This window comes from Ursus americanus, chromosome 35 (assembly GCF_024610735.1).
Source record: "Ursus americanus isolate L20-20 chromosome 35, mUrsAme1.1.p, whole genome shotgun sequence".
NCBI lineage: Eukaryota > Metazoa > Chordata > Mammalia > Carnivora > Ursidae > Ursus > Ursus americanus.
The window spans coordinates 6,108,290-6,130,816 of NC_142161.1; the positions used below are offsets into that span (position 1 = coordinate 6,108,290).

General features: G+C 43.6%; 1 protein-coding gene across 5 annotated transcripts in view; it reads left to right on the forward strand.

Moving 5' to 3' along the window:
• LOC123795729 (uncharacterized) overlaps positions 1–22,527 on the forward strand; it is a 486,557-nt gene that overhangs the window by 90,478 nt on the left and 373,552 nt on the right. The window contains exon 2 of one of the 5 annotated variants that reach the window (XM_087858967.1): positions 19,272–19,433. The exons of the other annotated variants lie outside the window; for them this stretch is intronic. Coding sequence (XP_087715093.1) covers positions 19,427–19,433 — 7 coding nt within the window. The 5' untranslated portion in view covers positions 19,272–19,426. The remainder of the gene's footprint in view (positions 1–19,271; positions 19,434–22,527) is intronic. 5 annotated transcript variants of the gene reach the window in all.

Below are 22,527 nucleotides of genomic sequence, written 5' to 3' on the forward strand. Positions count from 1 at the left end.
TGCATGATACGAGCACTAGTTGGTCGTGGTTCTGGCCCCAGATGGATCTGAGACCATTGCTTTTTCCTTATTTTGTCCCACCTCTCTCATTCTGGTAATCCATTAACTTGGTCCCTGTCTCTCAGGGAGACTAGAGGGGTATGTTATGCATAGAGAAACAGCATGGAATTCGGAGGCAGGGCAGCTGCACTGAAGTTCTGGTGAGTAGTCAGTGACTTTCCTAAGCTGCTGCGACTGTTGCTTTTGTTTGTTATTGTTAATAATAACTGAATGCATGACCTTGGGGGTCATGGCTCTAGATTTTAATTCCTCATCCATTAAAAAAAAAAATCTGCTCCTGGATTTACTGTAAGAATCCTTCAAAAAAAAAAAAAAGAATAGAATTGCTTAGAAAAGCTAAAATCATTATAGAATTTATGCTAGCATTATTATTTTAATTATGCCTAAAAGTAATAGATACATGATTGCCTCTGTTTTTAAGAATAAATCATTGATTTTATGTTTTTCCCCCCAAAAAAGGTTTTGTGGTGGCTTCAAAGAGCATAATAAAATAGAAGTAGAGAAATATCAGGGCCAAAGAAAAAAGGAGGCTCTAAAGGTTGGCAGAGTGTCGCTTTGTTTGTAGAATAGCACATATAGACATGTAAAGGCGCTCCTTCCATTATACCCTTCAACGTTCCATCAAACAGCTGTCGCCTGAGGGGATGTCTGTCCTCCAGCACTTTTAAAAACTGCTTTTCAGATGCTTCAATGAGGGCACTGGATCGTAGCTGGGGAGAACGGTATGAGACACCCGGATCGGGGTCTCCTGGCTTCGGTTTGTCCTGCACGGCCCTTTTGCATCTGTAGGTAGAGGCGCCGTGTTCGACGACATTCTAACGAACCTGCAACCCAAATCACATTTTCAGCAGTCCTTCAGAGATAAGGAAAGTACATGAGGAATATCTGTTTGAAAAATCTGCTAGGGGATGCCCAGTGGGGAGCATATCAACACAACCTTGTGAACATTTACATAAATTAGAGGTTAGTGAAAGGGAACTAGGGGTGGGGGCGCGTGGTTCACGCTGAGCTCTCGTCTTCAAACAGGACATTCTATCACTGCGGTGACACCCAATTAAAAACAGATGGAGCAAGAATACCTTGCCTTTAGCACAAGATAGACGGCATCTCTAGGATACATCCTGCAGCTCATCAAAGCTCAGCCTTCTCTCTCCCAGCTGAAGGAAATGAAAATGGAGAGTGCGAGGTTTAGGCAGGAGCAAAGATAATAATTTGAGATGGAAATGAAGTAAGGTTGACGGTAAGAGCTACTTTGACAACGAAGTGAGAGCTGATTGACTACTGGGTAAAGAGAAAGAGGGGCATGCTGTGGACTGAGTGTTTGTGTACCCCCAACTTTGTACGTGGAACTCCTAACCTGCAAGGTGACGGTATTAGGAGGGGGGGGCTTTGGGAGGTTGATGGGGTCATGAAGGTAGGAGCCTTGGTGAATTGGACTGGTGCCCTTACAAAAGAGACTCCAGAGAGCTCGCTTGCGCCTCCTGCCGTGTGAAGACGCGGTAAGAAGATGGTCAGCTATGAACCAGAAATCTGGCTCTCACCAGACACCGAATCTCCCAGTGCCTCGATCTTGAACTTCCCAGCCTCTAGAGCTGTAAGAAATAAATGTTTGCTGGTTAAACCATCCAGCCTATGGTATCTTTGCTATAGCAGCCCGAGTGGATTATGATAGGGAAAGAATGAGAAATGAGAGGAAAGGCCCAGAATTTAGGGTGGATTGCATGACGAAAGAGGTTCAATGGCTTTATTGGAGGTGGGCACAGACATGGACTGGGACCTTTCATTCTGTTTCCCACCTGGGTTTGATAGCTTGTAGTTGAATACTTGGCAGGGTGGACTTTTGGGTTATGCATTTTTTTTTTAAAGATTTTATTTATTTATTCGACAGAGACAGAGACAGCCAGCAAGAGAGGGAACACAAGCAGGGGGAGTGGGAGAGGAAGAAGCAGGCTCCCAGCGGAGGAGCCTGATGTGGGGCTCGATCCCAGAACGCGGGGATCACGCCCTGAGCCGAATGCAGACGCTTAACCGCTGTGCCACCCAGGCGCCCTAGGGTTATGCATTTCTGAGCTTCGGGTGGAAAATCTCCCATGAGCCTTAGTGTGGGTCGGTGATTATCTTACTGATTAATGTGACCACATCATGGATCTGGGTACCATGTGAAGATCTTTAACATTGACAGGAGAGAAGGGAAGAAAATGGAGAGTGGGAGAAAGTGGGACGAAGCGAAAACATGAGAATGAGAGGGAAGCGAGCACATCACCTGATACGCTCTTGTGCTGGAGGGAGGGCAGCTTCCTTAAACTTCTAGTGTGATTCAGTTTGTCTGCAGAGACCGTAGAATTTGCATTTCTAACAAGTTTCCAGCTGATGTTGTTGCAGCTGCTCTGGGGACCCCACTTTGGTATTCACTGCTCTTAGGGTTTCAGTTTACCCTGTTTCTGGGAAAAAGACAGTTACAGCTTTCTGGTGGAGGCTCCCACTTTTTTCATTTTGTTGACTACATTGAAAAGGATTTTTTAGACCATTATCAAAGGCTTTAAACTACAAGTTGAGAGTCTCAAAGACAAACAGAGAGGATTAGTGGTTGTTATACGTGTACCCTGAGCGATCATTAGGGTAACCGGGCTGCTAGATTTCGGGGCTCTGCATAGTGATAAGTATGACTGGGGCAGCAGCAGACCAGTGACTTCTAATGTGGGGCCTAATAGAATGGTACGTGTGAGAAACAGAACACTGTGAGAAAACTCACACTGACTTTCTCCATTCTTCTGTATGGAGTCTCAGAGCCTCTTGTCAAAATTGTAAGCACCATCTTCTCACTCCGGCATAGCAGTAGAATTAGTTGTGAGTGCCTTCAGCTGCAAGAAATAGAAATCCTGACCAATGGTGGATTAAGAAAAAGGCACGTTTTTGTCTCAGAACAAGAAGTCGGGAGGTAGGTGGCTGCTGGGGTCAGGTCCGTGGCTCAATGATGTCAGAGTTGCTTTCTTTACAATTTTCCAGACCTTCATCTTGTGGTAACACCCCCTTTCAAGGGAGGAGGGAGGGGGGTGGCACCAGCCATGGTTGATTCTTTTATTAAGAAAGAAAACCCCTTCCAGATTCCAGAAGACTTCCCTTCCACTTTGCTGTCCAGAACAGTGACAGTGTGCAGCCTTCAGCTCCTGGAGCCTTTAAAGCGTAGGTGGGCAAAATAAAATGATAATGAAGATTATGTTGGTTACCATATGGTGTCTGCCAGAGAAACGGACTCGAATCTCCTTTTCACACTGAGAAATTCACCCTCCTTATAGCTCACTCATCAGAGACAGGCTTATCTCTCTGTCTCTCCAGGAAAGACTTGGCTGTCCATTCAAGCTCTTGCCCCATGAATTGACAGGTCACTCTAGAAGCCATTCTTCTCCGCAGGGCACCCAGGTGGGAGTTGGCAGTGGCCTGGAAAAACATGGCAGTTTATGCTGGTCCTCTACACCATATTGCAGCCTCCCAGGTGCCTTGAGGACCTAATGGCCATGGCTTACTGGGTTTCTTCTAGAAGCAGTTGTTGCCAAAGGCAACATGAAATCTTTATCTGTGTTCAATCGTTCTTTTTTTTCCTCTAGAGGGACTAATTTGACATGTGAGTAACCTCATCGAATTCCTTTGACTTGCTTATTTTCAAGTTAGTTTCACCCTTAGGATGACAGACATGGTGGTCATGCTTCTCACCAGCAGCTGTTTGAAAGCGTTCATGGTCATTGCAGGTGATTGCAGCCTTTGTCTTGGCCGTGCCATGCATTGCCAAATGGGCGCCGAGCAAAAAGCCCAAGGGTTCTCCAGTGCTTCTCACTGATATCGCTGTCACATGCATCAGGTAAACTGATTTCACAAAAGTCAGGACTCCACAGACAATGCAGGCTGGTGGTAGAAGACCAAGGCCCTACTGGCCAGTGCGCAGTTTCATATGAAGTCCTAGGGGCATGTCCTCCCTTTGCGTCAGAGAATCGGCACACAGATGATCTTAAGACTCCCCTGCATAGCGTTTCCATCATTTGGCCCCTGTTTCTTAGAGAGAGTGAGTGTATTTCTAACTGCCTGGGTGTATTGAGAGAAGATGCCTGAGTTTGGGGAGGTTGGTAGCTTTGTATATTACTCTTGTGTGTTATGGCCCAAGAGTCAGAACAGTAGCAGAATTCTCCCAACTTTATTTTTTTTTTTTAAGATTTTATTTATTTATTTATTTGACAGAGATAGAGACAGCCAGCGAGAGAGGGAACACAAGCAGGGGGGGTGGGAGAGGAAGAAGCAGGCTCATAGCGGAGGAGCCTGATGTGAGGCTCGATCCCAGAACGCTGGGATCACGCCCTGAGCCGAAGGCAGACACTTAACGACTGCGCCACCCAGGCGCCCCAGAATTCTCCCAACTTTAAGTCCCTGGTCTTAGATAAGTGCTCTGGAAGTAATTCTGTTCAGAAAATATTTATTTTGAAACTTCTTTTTCTCTTACACTGGTCTAGAACATATGAGCTGTAGTGAAAAAAAAAAAAAAAGCCATATTCTCAAGGAACTGATCGTCCAGATGGGGAGGTAGGACATAGATCCTGGACCTATACTGACAATAAGTGAACTACGTTATGATATTAGACAACAAATCAAATAATATCCTAAGGCAGAGTGTAATTAATTGACCCTGCTACTATGTGCCAAGACTTGGGAGGGGAGAGAAATCCCTTTGGTCCAGGAAATGAGAGCATGTTATCAGAGGATTGAACGTGGAGGATGATTGGCTAAAGAGGGTATTCTGTATGGGAGGAGTAGTGTGAGCAGTGGTTTACCAATGTGGAAATGCAAGAACTGATATCCTCATCTTGTTCCTGACTTTAGCGGGAAAGCATCCAGTCTTCCCCCATGACGTATCATGTTAGCCGGGGGGTTTTGTCAATGGCCTTTATCACTTCGAGGGAATTCCTTTCTATTCCTAGTCATTGAGTGGTGGTGTTTTAGTTTGTTTTTGGTCTGGAGGGGTGATTTTGTCAACTGCTCTTTCTCTATTGAGATGGCCATATGGTTCATGGCCTTTATCCTATCAATATGGCACATCGCAGTGATTGATTTCCATATGGTACAACGACCTTGCGTTACTTGGATAAATCCCAGTTAGTTATGGTGTACGAGCCTTTTTTATATGTTGCTGGATTCAGTTTGTATTTTATTGAGGTTTTTTGCATCTATGTTTATAAGAGGTGTTGGTCTGTCGTTTCTTTTCTTGGGATGGCTTTGGTTTTGGTATCACAGTAATACTGACCTCATAGAATGAATTGGGAAGTGTTCCCTTGCCTTCTATTTTTGGAAGAATTGGTGTTAATTCTTCTTTAAACGCCTGGTAGAAATCACCAGGGAAGTCATCTGAGCCTGGTATTATCTTTGTGGGCGATTCGAAAATTACTATCGCAATCTCTGTAGTTGTTACACATCTCTTCAGATGGCTATTCCTTGAGCTAATTTTGGTAGTTAGTGTTTTCTAGAAATCTACTCATTTCATCTAAATTATCTAACTTATTGCCACACGTTGTTCACATTAATTCCTTATAATCTTGTTTTTGTAAGGTTGGTAGCAATGGCTTGTCTTCATTCCCGATTTTATCATTTGAGTCTTCTCTCTTTTTTTGTTAGTCAGTCTAGCCAAAGATTTGTTGACCTTTTCAAAGAACCAATGGTCGCTTTCATCTTTTTTTGGATTGTCTTTCTATTCTCTATTTTATCTATTTCCTCCCTGTATTTATTATTTACTTTAATAATTACTCGTTATCGTTATTATTTCTTTCCCTCCGTTTGCTTGCAGTTTAGTTTGCTCTACTTTTGCCAGTTTCCTTAAGGTGGAGGTTAGGTTATTGATTTGAAATATTTCTTCTTTTTTAATATAGGCATCAGTAGCTCTAAGGTTCTTTCCAAGCCTTGCTTTAACTGTCTCCCATAGGTTTTGCCCTGTTGTGTGTGTGTGTTTTTTTTTTAAAGATTTTATTTATTTATTTGACAGAGACAGCCAGCGAGAGAGGGAACACAAGCAGGGGGAGTGGGAGAGGAAGAAGCAGGCTCATAGCGGAGGAGCCTGATGTGGGGCTCGATGCCATAACGCCGGGATCACGCCCTGAGCCGAAGGCAGACGCTTAACCGCTGTGCCACCCAGGCGCCCCAAGCCCTGTTGTGTTTTTGTTTTTATTTGCCTCAAAGTATTTTTTCATTTCTCTTGCTGCCTTTTTTGACCCATTGGTAATTTCACAGTGTGGTTAATTTCCATGTATTTGTAAATTTTCCAAATTTCCTCCTGTTATTGAGTTCTAAGTTCGTTCCATTGTAGTTAGAAAATAAATTTTATATCATTTCAATCCTTTAAATTTATTGAGGCTTGCTTATGGCCTAGCATGTGGGTTCTCCAGGAGAATGTTCCACATGCGCTAGAGAAGAATATTATTCTGCTTTTATTGGGTGACTGTTCTATATATGTATCTGTAGTCCTATCCGTCCTTGATTGGAAGCGAGGTAGAGAATGGTCCTGGTTTTCTTGATTGCGCATGTCTGCATCAGAGCTACCATCGCACTGCTCTGGAGGCCGGAGATATTGGAGATGTGAATAAGTCAGGGCTCAAATGCCTCGGGCTCTTGATGTCTGTCCTTACTGAGACTTAGTAGATTTTCTTGAATACATGTTTTCCATTTGCTCTGTGCCCTTAGGAAACTTTCCAGAGTTTAAATTTTTAGCAGGCGAATGCTTGTGTCACTGGGGAGAGGGTCCACTTTCCTTATACTATCATTTTCAAAAAGAAGTTGATAGCATTAAACTCTAATGCTATCTTTCTAGTCTTTTATTTTTATTTTTTAAAAATATTTTATTTATTTATTTGTCAGAGAGAGAGCACAAGCGGGGGAGCAGTAGGCAGAGAGAGAAGCAGGCTGCCCCCCAAGCGGGGAGCCCAATGTGGGACTCGATCCCAGGACCCTGGGATTATGACCTGAGTTGAAAGCAGATGCTTAACCAACTGAGCCGCCCAGGCACCCCTCTTTCTAGTCTTTTACATTGATTAGGTAAATGAGAGCTCTATCAGAGAAATCATAGCTAGTGGGTTAATTATCTCAAGGTTGGTGAGAAAAACCAGCTTCCAAAGACATTGTTTAAACAAAAAAAGTGAATAAGTTCTTTTAGCAAGTATAGTTTCTGATAATGAACATCCATAGTCTTAAGGTTATAACACAATAGCTCCCGTAGCTGCGAAAGGAAATCTTTCAATTTTTTTCCTTTTAGTAAATAGATGTAGACGAAATCAATTTTATGGTTACAAGATACCGAATAAGCATAACTTTCACCTAAATTTTGTAGCAATTAATATGCAAACATCACTAACGCTTCCCTTTATTTTTCATTTTCTACAAAGGTAATTTGTAATCCACTTCTTTACATTCTTAAAAACACTTATTTTAACAGTTCTTTGCTTCAATTTTCCATTAGTTGCTATTGAAACATACGGCCTATGAATAAAAAATGTGAAGTTCGATCATTTATTTTCAAGCCGGTTTTAGAGCAGGTGAATGACACAGATGAAAGTAATATATTTGAATATAGTGCTTGGAGCAATTTCATATTCAAAGATCAGTTTCATTAACTATAATGACACACTGAATCTTCCGCACATCCCTGCTGCATGAAAGTTCCCAAAGAGAATTCAGTTGCAACCAATAGACGTGTTGCAGCCAACACCCAAGCCGTGTTTGGATCAGCTGGGACATGGCAATGACTGGTCCTCATAATCTGGCAGTTGTACTGTTGTAATTTAATATGTCATCGCTGTGAGCTAATGCGGGCTTGATGGATGACTATGATTGGGGAGTGAGACGAGTGTGCTCAACTTTTATTGTTTGGAGAGAGCTCCCAGGGTGGTTGCCAAGTAGCATACTGCACGATGCCCAGTTTATGTCCTTTATTACATCTGTGCTCTAGACCGATGCCCAGCCCCTAACACTCCGGCTTCGGGAGACCCTTCCCATTCACCGGACCTACCAAACTTGAGAGAGCTAGACTGTAAGGTTATAGGCAGCTTTTCGGTCCCTGCAGAAAGATGCAGCAGGGTCAGACCTAAGGTTACAAATTAACAGCACAGCTGCGTCATATTCGCTCTCCGAGGAGCAGAGTCTCTAATGAAGCGGAATCAGGGATTTGAAACAATTGAGTAATGCTGGGGTTAAGAGCTGGCAACTCCAGTTTATTCCTGCCAGTTCAGCCTGTGCTGTCATAAATAGTAGTATGTTGGCTCTGTACAGAAAGGGGCTGCAGCAACATTGGACAATGCCGCGTCTTCTCCGTCTTCATTCTTCAGCAGCCTCACGTCTAACTAGTGTATTTGGAGTTGCAAAAGAAGCCTACCTTCCCTGCATTTCTCAGCATTGTTTGCCCAAGTATCTGATGACTATTAATAGACATAGGTCTCAAAGACAAATTTGCCTTTGCTGAGAAAACCGCCACCACTCTCTGCCCCCTGGTGACCTCCATCCACGTTTCTATGGCTGATGACTTTGGGGTTGTTTCAGGTCACGTGCTGTTACAGACATCACTGCTTCTGCTCTCTGATATCCAGAAGGTCATTAGCATTTCTACCTCTTTCCTTAAAGTCATAAACCGATAGACAGGGACATTCGATTTTCAATTAAATGTAGGAGATCAGGGGGAGTGGAGCCATTGGGTCTTAGAGTCAGACAGCCCATGCACTTTGACTTTCTTGCTCAGAGTGTACCCTCTTCTCACCCAGCACTTTCCCAGAGTGTGGGCATCAGGCGGGCTCATCTTTATTTCCCCTCTTTGTTCAGGAGCACGAATCCTCGCACCTGTCATTACTAAAGCCTTGAGTGCTGTGTCTGCCAGCAGGTGTAGCAGGTGTTCACGCAAATAGGACGACTGGAACTCTCTCTGTCCTTCTTGGAGACCGGGCTCTCTACCCCCGATTTCTGCTAATTTAAAACACATGAATGTGCTACATGTATCATAATAAGGGTTATTACTGCTTTTGGAGGTTCAGAGGTTACTTTTAACCGGGCAAATGAGGCCAAGCTTCATAGAGCAGCATTTAATTTGTACCTGGAGTGATTGGTAGGATTTTGATATTATGAGATGCAGCAAAAAGAATTTTAGAGGGAAGAATAGTACCAAAAACAAGGAATGGAGAAAGCATGGAGCCGGAGACTGAAAGCGTCCTGTTTTGTTTAGCTAAGAGGGATTGAGTTCAGGATGCTAAGGAACTGGAAATAATCATGAGGAGTAATCAGAAGATTTGAGGGAGAGAATGTGATGAATAGCGGGGTGTTCCCAACACTGTACAGCTTCTGCTCCTCAGGCTATGGTTCTATACTGTTTCTCTTTCAGAACCTTGATGCCTTCTTTGGATTTCAAAATCTTTTTTACATTCGTTATTGCCTATGTTACTTGGGGCAATTGTAAAGGACTGAAAAATGTCCTGGAGCTTCGGTCTGTCAGCCTTTGTCTGAGGTCTGGACTATCACTTTCAGATGCCCAGATTTTTCTGGGTTAAGTTAGTGGATTTGATAAATTGATGCAAGGCAAGCCCTGTACTGGACACACGCACAACATAGACACATACACACCTGCATGCATGCACAAATGTACACATGCACACACATGCACGCACACACATACACACATGCACACACACGCGTGCACACACATACATGCACACACGCACACACATACACATGCATGCACACATACATGCACACACGCACACACATATATGCACATACATACATGCACACATGCACACATACACATGCATGCACACACGCGCACACATGTATGCACACATACATGCACACACGCGCACACGCATACACATGCATGCACACACACATGCACACATGTACGCACACATACACATGCACGCACACATGCATGCACACACATACATGCACACACGTGCACACATACACATGCACGCGCACATACATGTGCACACGCACACACATACACACGCATGCACACATACATACATGCACACGTGCACACAGACATACACATGCATGCACACATACATGCACGCACACACACGCATGCACACATACACACATGCACATACACGTACACACATACACATGCACGCACACATACATACACGCACACACGTGCACACATACACATGCATGCACACATACATGCGCACATGCACACACATACACACGCATGCACACATGCATGCATGCACACGCGCTCACACACATACACATGCACACACACATGCGCACACACACACATGCACATGCATGCACACATACATACACACACACATACACATGCACACACACATACATACATGCACACACACATACACCACATACACATGTCCGTATTCTTTCGTTTTGCCTGTTTTAAACGTTCATTGGAATCATAGCTCATGTGCTCTTCCAAGATCTGCATCTTTTACTCAAATGTTATATTTTTGAGGTTCCTTCCTTGTCTGGTTGTTGCTGTGTTTATTTTCTCTGCTTTATAATTCTCCTTTGTACCATAGTTTATCCTTTCTACTATTTCAACTTAGGACTTTGAAAAATGCTGAAATTCATATTTATGAACGAGTCTTCTGACACCCACGTGTAAGAGGTGCTTTAAGGTCTATTTCTAGGAAAGTAGTTGTGGGATGCACATGCCATTTTTTAAAAAGATTTTATTTTATTTTTTTTAAGATTTTATTTATTTGGCAGAGAGAGACACAGCGAGAGAGGGGACACAAGCAGAGGGAGAGGGAGAAGCAGGCTTCCTGCTGAGCAGGGAGCCTGACGTGGGGTTCGATCCCAGGACTCTGGGATCATGACCTGAGCCGAAGGCAGACGCTTAACGACTGAGCCACCCAGGTGCCCCTAAAAGATTTTATTTTTAAGTAATCTCTACACCCAGTGTGGGGCTCGAACTCATGATCCTGAGATCAAGAGTGCCAGGCTCCTCCAACTGAGCCAGCCAGGCGCCCCTGCCATAGGTTTTGCAAGCAGTTGTCAGGGGACGAGAGCGCCTGTTGCTCTGTGTCCTAGTGCCCAGTGTTTTAATCCCTGCCAAACTGGTGGAGGCGGGATTAGATCTTGCTATATAGCTTTATCTGGTATTTCCCCCAATTGCCAGGGAGCCTGAGAATCTTGTGTTTAGGGGCTGTTCTCGTTTCTCTTCCAATCAGCGAGAAAGATGTATTAAAATATCCCCTTGTGATGGTTGAATTTTCTATTTCTCCTTGTGTTGGCAATTTTTGTTTATAAATTTTGAGGTCATTTTATTAGATATATACAAATATAAGATTGTTGTAAATCCTGGTGATTTAAAACTTTGTGTGTGTGTGTGTGTGTGTGTGTGTGTGTGTGTGTGTGTATAGCTGTTCAGTGATTTCCCTTAGGGTGGTAGATCCCTCAGTGTGGTGTTGCCGTGTGCACAGTTAAAATGTTGATCCATAGTCCTAAATTGACCCCGAACGGCAGTACAAATTCTATTCTCCCCCCAAAAGCACCCGAGTGTCCCTTTGTCTATACCCTCTTTGAGATCTTATTTTCAGTTTTGCTGGTTGATGGGTACAGAATAACACTGTATGGCTGTTTTATTTGATTTTATATATTTCAGGTGAGGATGAGACCAGACACCTGTTCTTATGTTTTGGCTATTTGTAATTTTCCTTTGGTGAGTGACCTTTATGTGCCCTTTGCCCATCTCTCTATGTGGGTGTTGATCTTTTTCTAAATAAATTGCAAGTGTTCTTTATACGGTTGGAATTTTAACACTTTTCACATGTATATGTCTTCAGTTTGTCTTTTAACCTTGTGTATGGTGATTTAATATACAGAAGTTTATAGTTTTTTTTAAATCGAGATATAATTGACATAGTGTGTTAGTTTTGAGTGTAGAACATAATGATTCAGTGAATGTTCATTTCTTTGTCTTTCATGCCATGTTTGGAATAATTTGTTAGGATTCATCCTTCAGTTCATTATTTCTCTCTCTAGTTGTACCTCGTGTGCTGTTTCATCTATCCACTGGGTTTGTTTTTTTTTTAAGATTTTATTTATTTATTTGACAGAGATAGAGACAGCCAGCGAGAGAGGGAACACAAGCAGGGGGAGTGGGAGAGGAAGAAGCAGGCTCCCAGCAGAGGAGCCTGACGTGGGGCTCGATCCCACAACGTCGGGATCACGCCCTGAGCCGAAGGCAGACGCCCAACCGCTGTGCCACCCAGGCGCCCCTATCCACTGGGTTTTTAATTGTAATTATTTTTATTTCTAGGAATTCTATTGTCATTTTCACAAATATTTTGCCATTCCTTCTAATTTCCTTGCTCAGCTTTCCCTTTTATTTCTGTGCGTATATTGTGATAATAATTTAATATTCTGTGCAGACTATTAGTATTGTGATAATTTCAAAATCTCAAATTCTTTGTAGATCTGCTCCTAACATTTGTTATTTTTTGTTTTCGCCTGTAGTGTTGTTTCCTTGTATGTTTTGTGATTTTTGACTCAATCTGCTAATATTCCTTTGAATTTTATCTGTAGGAATATTTTTGAAGTCTTCAGAGATAATTGTGTTTGCTTCTGCCGGTTCCCTTAGGTAACTACTGATGCAGAAGCAGTTTGAATTCTCAGTTAGGGTTTTATAGATCACACAGGGTGCATGGCTTGGGCTTGCAAACTTGTATAAAGTCGGGATTGTGGTTACAAGTTCTCAGGGGAACTCCCCCCCCCACCCCCCCGTTTTCCAGTGCCATTGTACTTTTATGCCTGGGCTATTTCTTTTTCATCTTTACACTGGTGATAAAACTCACTGGACTTTCAGTTTTACGAAGGAGGATCTCTTATAAAAGATTCCTTACCTTGCACTTACTCCAGGCTTTGCCTTTATCTCCCGAAACTTATGCAGACTGCAAAGTAGGAGAACACAAGGCTCCAGAATTCAGCAGAAACTCTTGCAAAGCCAGTTTAGGCATTCCCTTACCTCTCTGCTTTCTTATTTTTAGTCTAGTCTTCTGCATATGCCTTTTTTTATTGCTATTGTTAATTTGTTTTTGGAAACAAAACAAAGTAGCATGAGGCCTCCATCTGAAACCTGGCCCCATCTGTCTTTCAGATGGCACTGAATCAAATCCAAAGCTGGAGTTATTTTGGACTTAATTTTGATTTCCTAAATAATTTGGCTTAATGAGACATTTCCTATACATAAAACACTGAAATTCAAACGTTTGATTCTTCCTCCCCAGCCACTTAGAGAGAAAATCACTCCATAAAGCAATGCAATACTTCTTCTGTCTTCTTGACCCGTGGCTTTGAAAATTCCTTATAAATAATCCCTGAGGTTTGTCAGATTCATTCATAAAATTAACTGAGGAAATTCTTAATATGTATAGGAGGAATAAGAGATGATTTAAATATGGTATTAAAAATACTTCTGTGGAATTAAATCCAGTACGTTCTTCTAATACCTAATTTTGAAGGGTAATTATAGACTGAACATTCAGTAAGACTGGGGGTTGATTTTCTGGGACTGGGAATACAGGATTTTTCTCCAAGTAACATTTATATAAAAATATCTTGGAAATACCATCTACACTAAATCTTACTGTGCCTTCCATCGTACAGTTGGAAGAAGCAGAAAGTAAATGAAAAATTTCAGATAAATCGAGTGACCCTGAAGAAGAGCTGAATTATTTAAGGGGAAGTGTCTCTTACTATCACCTATTGCCATCCAGCATTCTGTTTGAGAACCTATTTCTTTTTTTTTTTTTAAGATTTTATTTATTTATTTGAGAGAGAGAGACAGCCATCGAGAGAGGGAACACAAGCAGGGGGAGTGGGAGAGGAAGAAGCAGGCTCCCAGCGGAGGAGGATCCCATAACGCCGGGATCACGCCCTGAGCCAAAGGCAGATGCTTAACCGCTGTGCCACCCAGGCGCCCCTTGAGAACTTATTTCTATTCCCTGCTTCTACCTATTAACTACTCCTTAAAATTTTTTTCTTTGCCTTTGAACAAGGGCAAATTTTCACTGTGTTTTAGGAACCGTTCAAATTATATGTTTGAGACGATATTTTCATTAACACTTGAAGAGAGCAGTTCACTGTACGTTTCCGTCAAAGTTGGTGGCAATTATGAAAATAATCTTCAGCTTCCCACCTGCCCGTCAGTGACCCCAGTAACTCAGGATCATGCTGTCAGAGGACAGCACTTGTTATACACTAATGCTATGAACTTCTTATTGGTGAATGACAGCAAGACATAGCCATGCTGGCCTCAATGCCAAGTAAACACACAATTCTTGGATTAGGGACAGGTGGAATGAAGGAAGATTCTGCTTCTGGATCTGTCTTTGTATTATCAGCACTGCGGGCTGGTTGGCATGCAGTTAGGGATGTGGATTGATTGAATAAATTTTCAGAACAGAGATGCTTTTCAATTTTAAAAATAAATCCTTTGTTAGCAAAAACTGTTACATATTTAATTAAAAATGTCCAATTCCCTAAATATGATGATTAAAATCAAACAATTTGGTAAGTATGTCTTAGCTCAGTATTATGGTTCATCCCATATTCCATGAAACAAATTCGGCCCATAGACCGCAGTTTTGTTTTGCAGATATGCCGTGACCAATGACTTTCAGCAGTTACCAAGAGAGACTTAACGTTCCCCTCTGCTTGATGAAACCTTATTATTTTTTTTATTATGTTCAGTGAGCCACTGTATATATGGTACATCAGTGCGACTTTAGACAGACTTCTTCCTGATTCCAGACCTCCCTTTTCTTAGAACATTCACTTTGGGAAACTTGTCATTGTAAATTCTTCCTCTGCCCCTTAAAAAAAAGACTTCTTGCCAATTTTACAACCCAGGGAAGTGAATCTATTCAAATCATCTAAGATACAGTCTTCCATGGTCTCCTAGCTTGGTCTTAACCCATGTTAGCAATTTTATTTTTCAATTATCTTCTAGATTTTCTGAACAGAGTTTTTATTTTTTTATTTTTATTAATTAATTAATTAATTAATTTTTTTGCTAGGCTTACATACTTACGTTTTCCCTGCATTTGAACTTCTTCTTCCCTGTGTCTGAGTCCATCAAAATTCTATCCACACTCAGGACCCGGTTGCATACCGTAACCACCTTTCTAAACACCCACATGGAAAGTGATTTTTCTGTCCCTTGTATTTTTGAGTGCACACATTGTGCTTATTATAATCTAATTTGTACTGTGGTTATTCTGGTACATGTCATAGACTCTGTATTAACTTATAAAGTCCTTGATGGTGGGTTTGTGCCTACCATGTATTTATACCTTCCCAACTACTTAATATTGATTTTACACATAATAGAAAATATTTTTAAAAATATGTGTTAGGTAAGTGAACTAAAAACCCCTCCGTGAATGCACTGGGGTGCTCTTGGCCCCTCCCCATCCCAGGCGAAGTTGCATCATATGTGGTGCTTTAAATTCATGCCCCAGAGACCTCTCTTCAATTTTACGTGTGAGTTCTCAGGGAGATCGAACTGCTGATTCTCATTCTTGCTAACCAGAGTTACAGACACAATAAATCGAATTACATTCCTAGTTCAGGAAAACATGACTAAAGCTAGCACCCAGCAGAAAGTGTCTTGGTTGAAAATAAATGACATTGGGACCTTGTTATTCAATCTGAGGTCAAACTTTTGTCTGACTCTAACAAGAAGCCAGTGTTATGACTTGTGGGAGGTGGTGTGCCGCCACACCTCTCAGACTCCAAGCCTAGGGTGGGTGACGGCCTGGCGAGGCCAAAGACCCAGTGACAGCAATCAAGCCATTGGTTTATTGGGGGACTCCAGGAGCGGCTGACTGCACAGAGCATACACTGCTGGGGTCTACGTGCAATGAGCTTTCTATCATAGCAACTGTCAGTGTCCCTTCCCCTCCTTGCATAGCCGGTGTTTCCAAGGAGACCAAGGCCTTCCACCTGGACACCCTTCATTACAATGGAGATGCTCTGGATTGGCCATCCCCAGAGCCCCTGACCTTGAACGCTGCACAACACATTTTTTTTTAATTTTTAGAATTTTTTTTAAAGATTTTATTTATTTTTTGATAGAAAGAGAGATCGAGTGCGCGAGAGAGAGCACAAGCAAGGGGGAGGGGCAGAGGAGAGGGAGAAGCAGGCTCCCCACTGAGCAGGGAGCCTGATGGGGGGCTCCATCCCAGGACCCCGGGATCATGACCTGCGCCGAAGGCAGACGCTTAACCAACGGAGCCTCCCGGGCACCCCAGAGAGACACATTGTGCTGCGCGTTCTACTCGATGGGAATATAGAGGGAGGGCAGGACCTCTCCATTTCCAAGATAGTGTTTAACAAGAGCATTCAGGGTGTGCTTGCACAAGCTAGCTTATCCAGTGTGTACCACGCAGGTAGCAAATCTGAAGTCTTCCACTCCTTCAATACACGGACATTACAGAAAGTGAGGGTATTTCTTCTCATGGGTTGGACTTCTGATTTCAAGGCCTCAAAGGAGGCAGAGAAAAGAACCAGTGTGCTAGAGGTCTCACCTGAAGCTCTGGAAGATTGGCACAGCTAGGTGAGGCACACTCTCACAGTTGCCCACCTGGTAGCCATCCTCCCCTCCCCCTTAGTTACAGAAGTCTACTTGTTCAGTGTAGCTCAGTATAGTTCAGCTAGCTCAGGGCCCATTGCACCAATCTCCCTTGCTAGAAAATACGGTTCTGGCCAATGAAAAATAAGCAGAAGTCCTCTGGGTAAGCCTTTCAGGAAAGCCGTATTTTAAAAGATTTTATTTTTAAAAATAAAATGACAGATCCCTGAAACATGCTTTTAGCCTTTTCTCCTCCCTCCTGTCTGGAATTTAGTTTAATACTCTAATCCCAAGAAGTGTAGCACCATTTGGAAGCATAAGGAAGAAAGATACATACTAAGGGTGGCAGAGGGGAAAGACAGAAGAGTCCTAGGTCCTAGGTGGCATCTTGGTATAGTTGTACTCATGCTAAGCTGTCTTGTTTGGATTTTGTATTTGTGTGTGTAAAAATGAACCCAATTTGTTAGTGCTAGTGCAGTTGGGTTTCTGTCCTGTGTAGACAAATGAAAACTCAAAAAATACCCTGGACGTGCCTAGAAAACATGGCAATGAACCAACTCTCTGGGCAGATCTGGCCCCTAAATGTCTTGTCATGTTTTATATTCTGCCAGTTCACTTGTCAGTGAGTTGAACACAGAGGATCCAAAGATGACGTCAAGGAAACACCAAAGAATACTGGAAACATAAGACAGAAGAAGCAAGAATCTCTGAATCACACAGAAAAGGTCAGCTGCCAAACAAATCCGATCATGAGCCAGCCATGGGCTTTACTTGTGTTCAACCACTGAGATTTGGGGGTTGTTTGTTAGGATAACTAGCATTAATAACTCCAACCAAAGCACAGTTCACCAGGAGAAGGTCTGAGATACTTCCTATACCCATTAGAATGTTTTAGACTACATGCAACAGAAACCTCCAAATCTAACACGGTTAAACAAGGATATTAAGTATCTCACGAAGCAAGGAGAGGGCAGTGCCAGCATCGGCTAATTTAACAGATAAATAGACTCCATGTTCTTTCTGTCTTTCTGCTTTGCCATCGTCAGCATTTTGGATTTGTCCTCAGGCAAGTTCCCCTCCTAATTCGAGAAGGCTGCAACACTTTCAAGGGTCCTAGCCAGATATGACCATCTAGAAGAACTCATTTTTTCATGTGTTTCCGTTTCTCATGTGTGTCTTCCCCTTCTTTTTTAAGATTTATTTCTTTATTAGAGAGAGAGAGCAGGAGTGTGCATGTGAAAAGAAGATTATGACATAGCTCAAATAAAAACCCAATTTCCTGCAAAAAAAGTGCGTGTATGCACGCGCACGTTGGGGGAGGGGCAGAGGTGGAGAATCTTCAGGCAGACACCGCTGAGCACGGAGCCTGAAGGGGCTCCATCCCACAACCCACGAGATCATCACCTGAGCCAAAACCAGGAGTTGTTGTTTCAACTGACTGAGACACCCAGGTGCCCCTCATATGTGTCTTCTTAAGAGCAAAGAAGCCTTTCCCAGAAGCCCGATAGCAGATACCTTCTCGTGTTTCATCAAACACAAGTGCCGCATATACTCGTGCCTAAACCAATCATCAGCAAGGAGAATGCGACCTCTGTGATTGGCTTACACCAATCAGCGTTTGGCCCCTGGAGCTACACGTGGTATTAGCCTTCCCCGAAGCACCTGGGTGCCCAGAGTAGGGTGCGTCTCTGCACGAAGTGGGAGAGTCCTATGATGTAAAAGGAGATGGGAGTCGACGTGGGCAGGCACCCAGCAGCGTCTGCTCTATTTCTCACGAGAGAGCTCATCTTGAAAAGAGGGACCTGACCGCAGTGAGATTAGGCCAATGACAAAGATTTGCTCATTGGAAGAGATTCAAGATGGCAAGTATAACACAGTGATGGATAAAGGACTATGTTCTTGCCGCCCCTCTCCTGGATGATTAGTTGCTTCTCAAAGAGAGTGTGGGAACTTTCTGTAAAAAGTGAGCCCTCAGTCCCACCCTGCCTTTCGCTCTCACAGCTTTCACCTGTGTGTGCCTCATAAAAGATCTCTCCCATATTCGAGATCTCTCCCAGCTGCTTTTCTCCTCCCGGGTCGTGGCCGGTTGTGGCTCCCTGCTGCTGGCGTTCCTTGGAGTTGTTTTCTCAGTGCCCGGCCTTCTCGTGGCCCCAAGGACCTGTGCCTCCATTGGGCTCTCTCCCTCCATCAGCTGTACACGCTGCTACAGACTTCCTAGATGCTAGAGTGCCTTGGAGAAGTTTCCTTCAGTTCTTCAACGTCGCTTTTCTCCCTAGCCCGGAGGCAGCCTGGAACCTAGAATCAGAGTGCATCCAATGGCGAGCAAGTGAGAGGAGGAGCAAGACGCCATCGGTCGGGGTAGGAAGAAATGATGGTCTACTCTCGCTCACCAGACTTACGTGTTAGGATTTGGGGCCAGAGCCAAGAGTAAGAAAGAGTATTTGTTTGCTGGACGTTATGGTCTACGAATATATTCATTATGGTCTACGAATATATTTGGAGGTCCCCTTTGGGACCTCCGAAAGGAATTACGTGGATTGAAGAGCAGAATTTTGGTAAAGCAGTCCAACCTTACTGGTGGTTTCACTTTCTGTGGTTTCAGGTACCTGCAGTCAAGCACCATCTGGAAGCAGATGGTCCTCTTTCCGACGTATCGCTGAAGGTCAATAGTAGCCTAACGCTAGGTCACAACCCCTATGTCATTCACCTCATTTCGTGTCACCGTGAAGGCATTTTATCATCTTAGCTCATCACCGGATGAAGGGTGAGTACAGCACAATAAGATATTTTGAGAGAGAGGGACCACATTCACATAACTTTTTTTAAGCACAATTTGTTTTAATTCTGTTTCATTACTTATTATCTCTGTGCCTAATTTGTAAATTAAACTTTGCCACAGGTATGTCTATATAGGAAAAACATATGGTATATAACATAGGGTTCGGTACTATCCACCGTTTCAGGCACCCACGGGAGGTCTTGGAAGGTATCCCCCACAGACAAGGGGGAGATTTTTATATACTGGAGTTTCCATTGTTAACAACTTGAAAGTATATCTTTCCAGAACATTTTTATGCATATGTATGCGTGTTTTCTTTAATTGAGAACATATTGCATAAACTTGTGGGATTCTGTATTTATACTGAAGAATGGTGTCAGGCGGGACTGCTCAGCGCCAGGTCTGCAGCGCTCTCCGTGGATCTCCCTCCAGCTGGATGGTCCTGGGGTCTGTGTTCTCTTAGCACTGCTTCTTCCCTTCATCCCTCATGTCTGGGAGGGAAGCGTTTTCCTACTGTTGGTAATTTCTGGGTTGCCTTGCCATCCTGTTTGGCTTCTAAACTCTTGCATCAGCTGTGTAACAAATCCCCTTCATTTTAGCCTTGTTTGAAACGTATATGGTGTGGTTTCTATTTGCTGATGATTGCTTTGATCTCTGGTTAAATACTCCCGGCTGGGGAAATGTAGTTGCCTGGACAATGCAGCAGGGAGAAGAGCAGGAAATGGATCTGAGAGCCAACAGGAGGGTGGCTGTTACTGTGTCTCTGTGTGACTCAGTGTCCCTTTCGCCCTTCTACTGTGTTTAATGTCCATGCAACAACTTCACATTTCCGCCTCACTTAAAGAAACATTTTCCTCCTTTCCCCCCAAGTGGAGGCCCGAAGTAACTGTGTGAGCCAAGCTAGGTTCTCCAGGTGAGAGGCCGCACCTCCATTAGTTCTGGGTTCTCCTGTTTGTGGTTAGGTTTTCTGAGGACTAAATGACAAACTTGGGACTCACCCATACCCCCCAAACAAAATAGTACAGGAAGGGGAAAGGTAAAACTAGGTATTTTGTGAACATATACGGGCATGTGTGTCAGGAAAATGTGCAGAGCTGCTACGGCCCTCATTTGTCTGGATGGTCATGAGGTCATATCCTGGACACATTGTTTTCTTTTATTGTCCCACTGAGGCAAACTTTACCTGGGTTCTCTTCTTGGTGGAGTCTGAATCTTTCTTCCTGAAGCACATGGGTCATTGGGGGTCCTGCCTTGATTGGGTTGTAATCTTCCATTGACTTTTACTGTGGACATGGAAGTCCTGCAAGGTGCCATGAGGCATCTTCTGGATTCTGATGTAGTCTTCTGCCCCCATCTGTAGCCTTAATGAGGTTTCCCTTTGACTGCTTGAGTGTATTATCACGGGCTAGTATGGTAACTCCTCTGCCTGTTGAATCCATGCCATGAGAAGCCCAAAGTGACCAGATGATAGTTTTACTTATCGTTTAATGGGATGATTATGGAACCTTCCTCCCTCGGGAACTAAGATCCATAAGCCATCCGTACTCAGGGCTACAAGGTTGCAATGATGGAATATTCTGTCTAACAGTGAAAAGGGCTTCCTCTACCCCCGTCTCTTAATTTCCAGCCTGTCTATACTGACAGCGGGGGACACAGCACCTTACATTGGTCTCTGGCTCAAACATGTACCACATCCTGGACAACAGCACATCAGCCTCCATGAGTCTGCAGCAAACCATTCTTCCTGTTGGGCCAGTTGCTTCTCAGCGTCGGGCTGCAGGAGATGAGGGAGTGACACGGGCCAAGCCTGTTGCTGAAATGCTCCTTTTACTCTGAAATGGCAATGGAGGCCCAAGATGTTTGGGTGGTTCCAGATTGTTCGGTTTTATCTGAGACATCCAAGTACGCCCATCCCAAATCTCACAGCCCCACTCTTCTGAATAATATCCTAACCTTCACGTAGGACACTTGAGTGTGCCTGCACTGGTCAAGCAGGTGGAAGTTGGCTGACAGGAGCCGGAGCCGCGGCGGAGACGCAGTCCCTGCTGGGGGCGGCGCAGGAGCAGAGGGAGAGGGTGTTCTCCTGGGGCAGGGATTTGTGCGTAAGGAGTTACCGCAGACGTGCTCCTAGGGGAGAACCATGGAGGAGTGGAGAGGCAGGATCAGAGAGGAGTGACAGCCAGGCAGAGCTCCTCAGGGTGGCTGTAGCCGGATCCTGCTGCATGTCCGTCCTCTGATCCTGAAGCAAAGGAACTGGGTTTGTTTGTTTGTTTACTTTTGTTTTCCTCCCACCCATCTCGGGCATTGGTGATGGGTCACCCCCTCCTCCCAGACGTTTCCAGGTCTTTGCTAAGCAAAGCAAGCTCTAGTGGCCTGAAAACAGTTCTCCAAAAAACAACTGCTCGGGCTCCCTTGTAATGAAACCACATGGAAGCTTGTGGGAGTTGGGTGAGGTACACACAGAAACCACAAATGGTTCCAGGTGACCTGTGAGCATTATGACACTTTGGCTACACCCACACTTTAGTGTCCTGCTGGTGCCTTTCATTGTCTGAAACTACCAGATGCCATAGGGTAAGAAAATACAGTTCCCTGAGAGATGGGACAGAGCAGAGAATGATGGAGGTTGATCTGAGAAAGAGCATGTTAACTGACCCCACCCCAGTATATCATAAAAAATGTTTCCTGACATTAAATGTTTTTCTATAGCCATTTTAACGGTTGCAGAATACATCACTGTATAGAGGTGTATATTCGTTTAAGCAGTCTCGTTTTTGTTAGAAATAAGCTCTTCCCTATTGTAAATATTACTGTGGAACAACTCTGCACCTAGGGTTTAGTTTATGTCCTTAATTTTTCCCCGAGGACAGACAGTGTTGGTACTTTAACTGGATACGCAGGAAGATAGGTGTAGCCTTACTCACATGCGCTAAGTGGACACAGCACATGAAATTCCTGATCCGAATGTGAGTAGGCCACGTTTTGCATGTGGTCTGGTTTCCACAGTCAGTTGTTGAGTATTCAGTGTCTGGAAATCAGTACATATTTTCGTACCGAAGTGACGTTCTAATTGGTATTT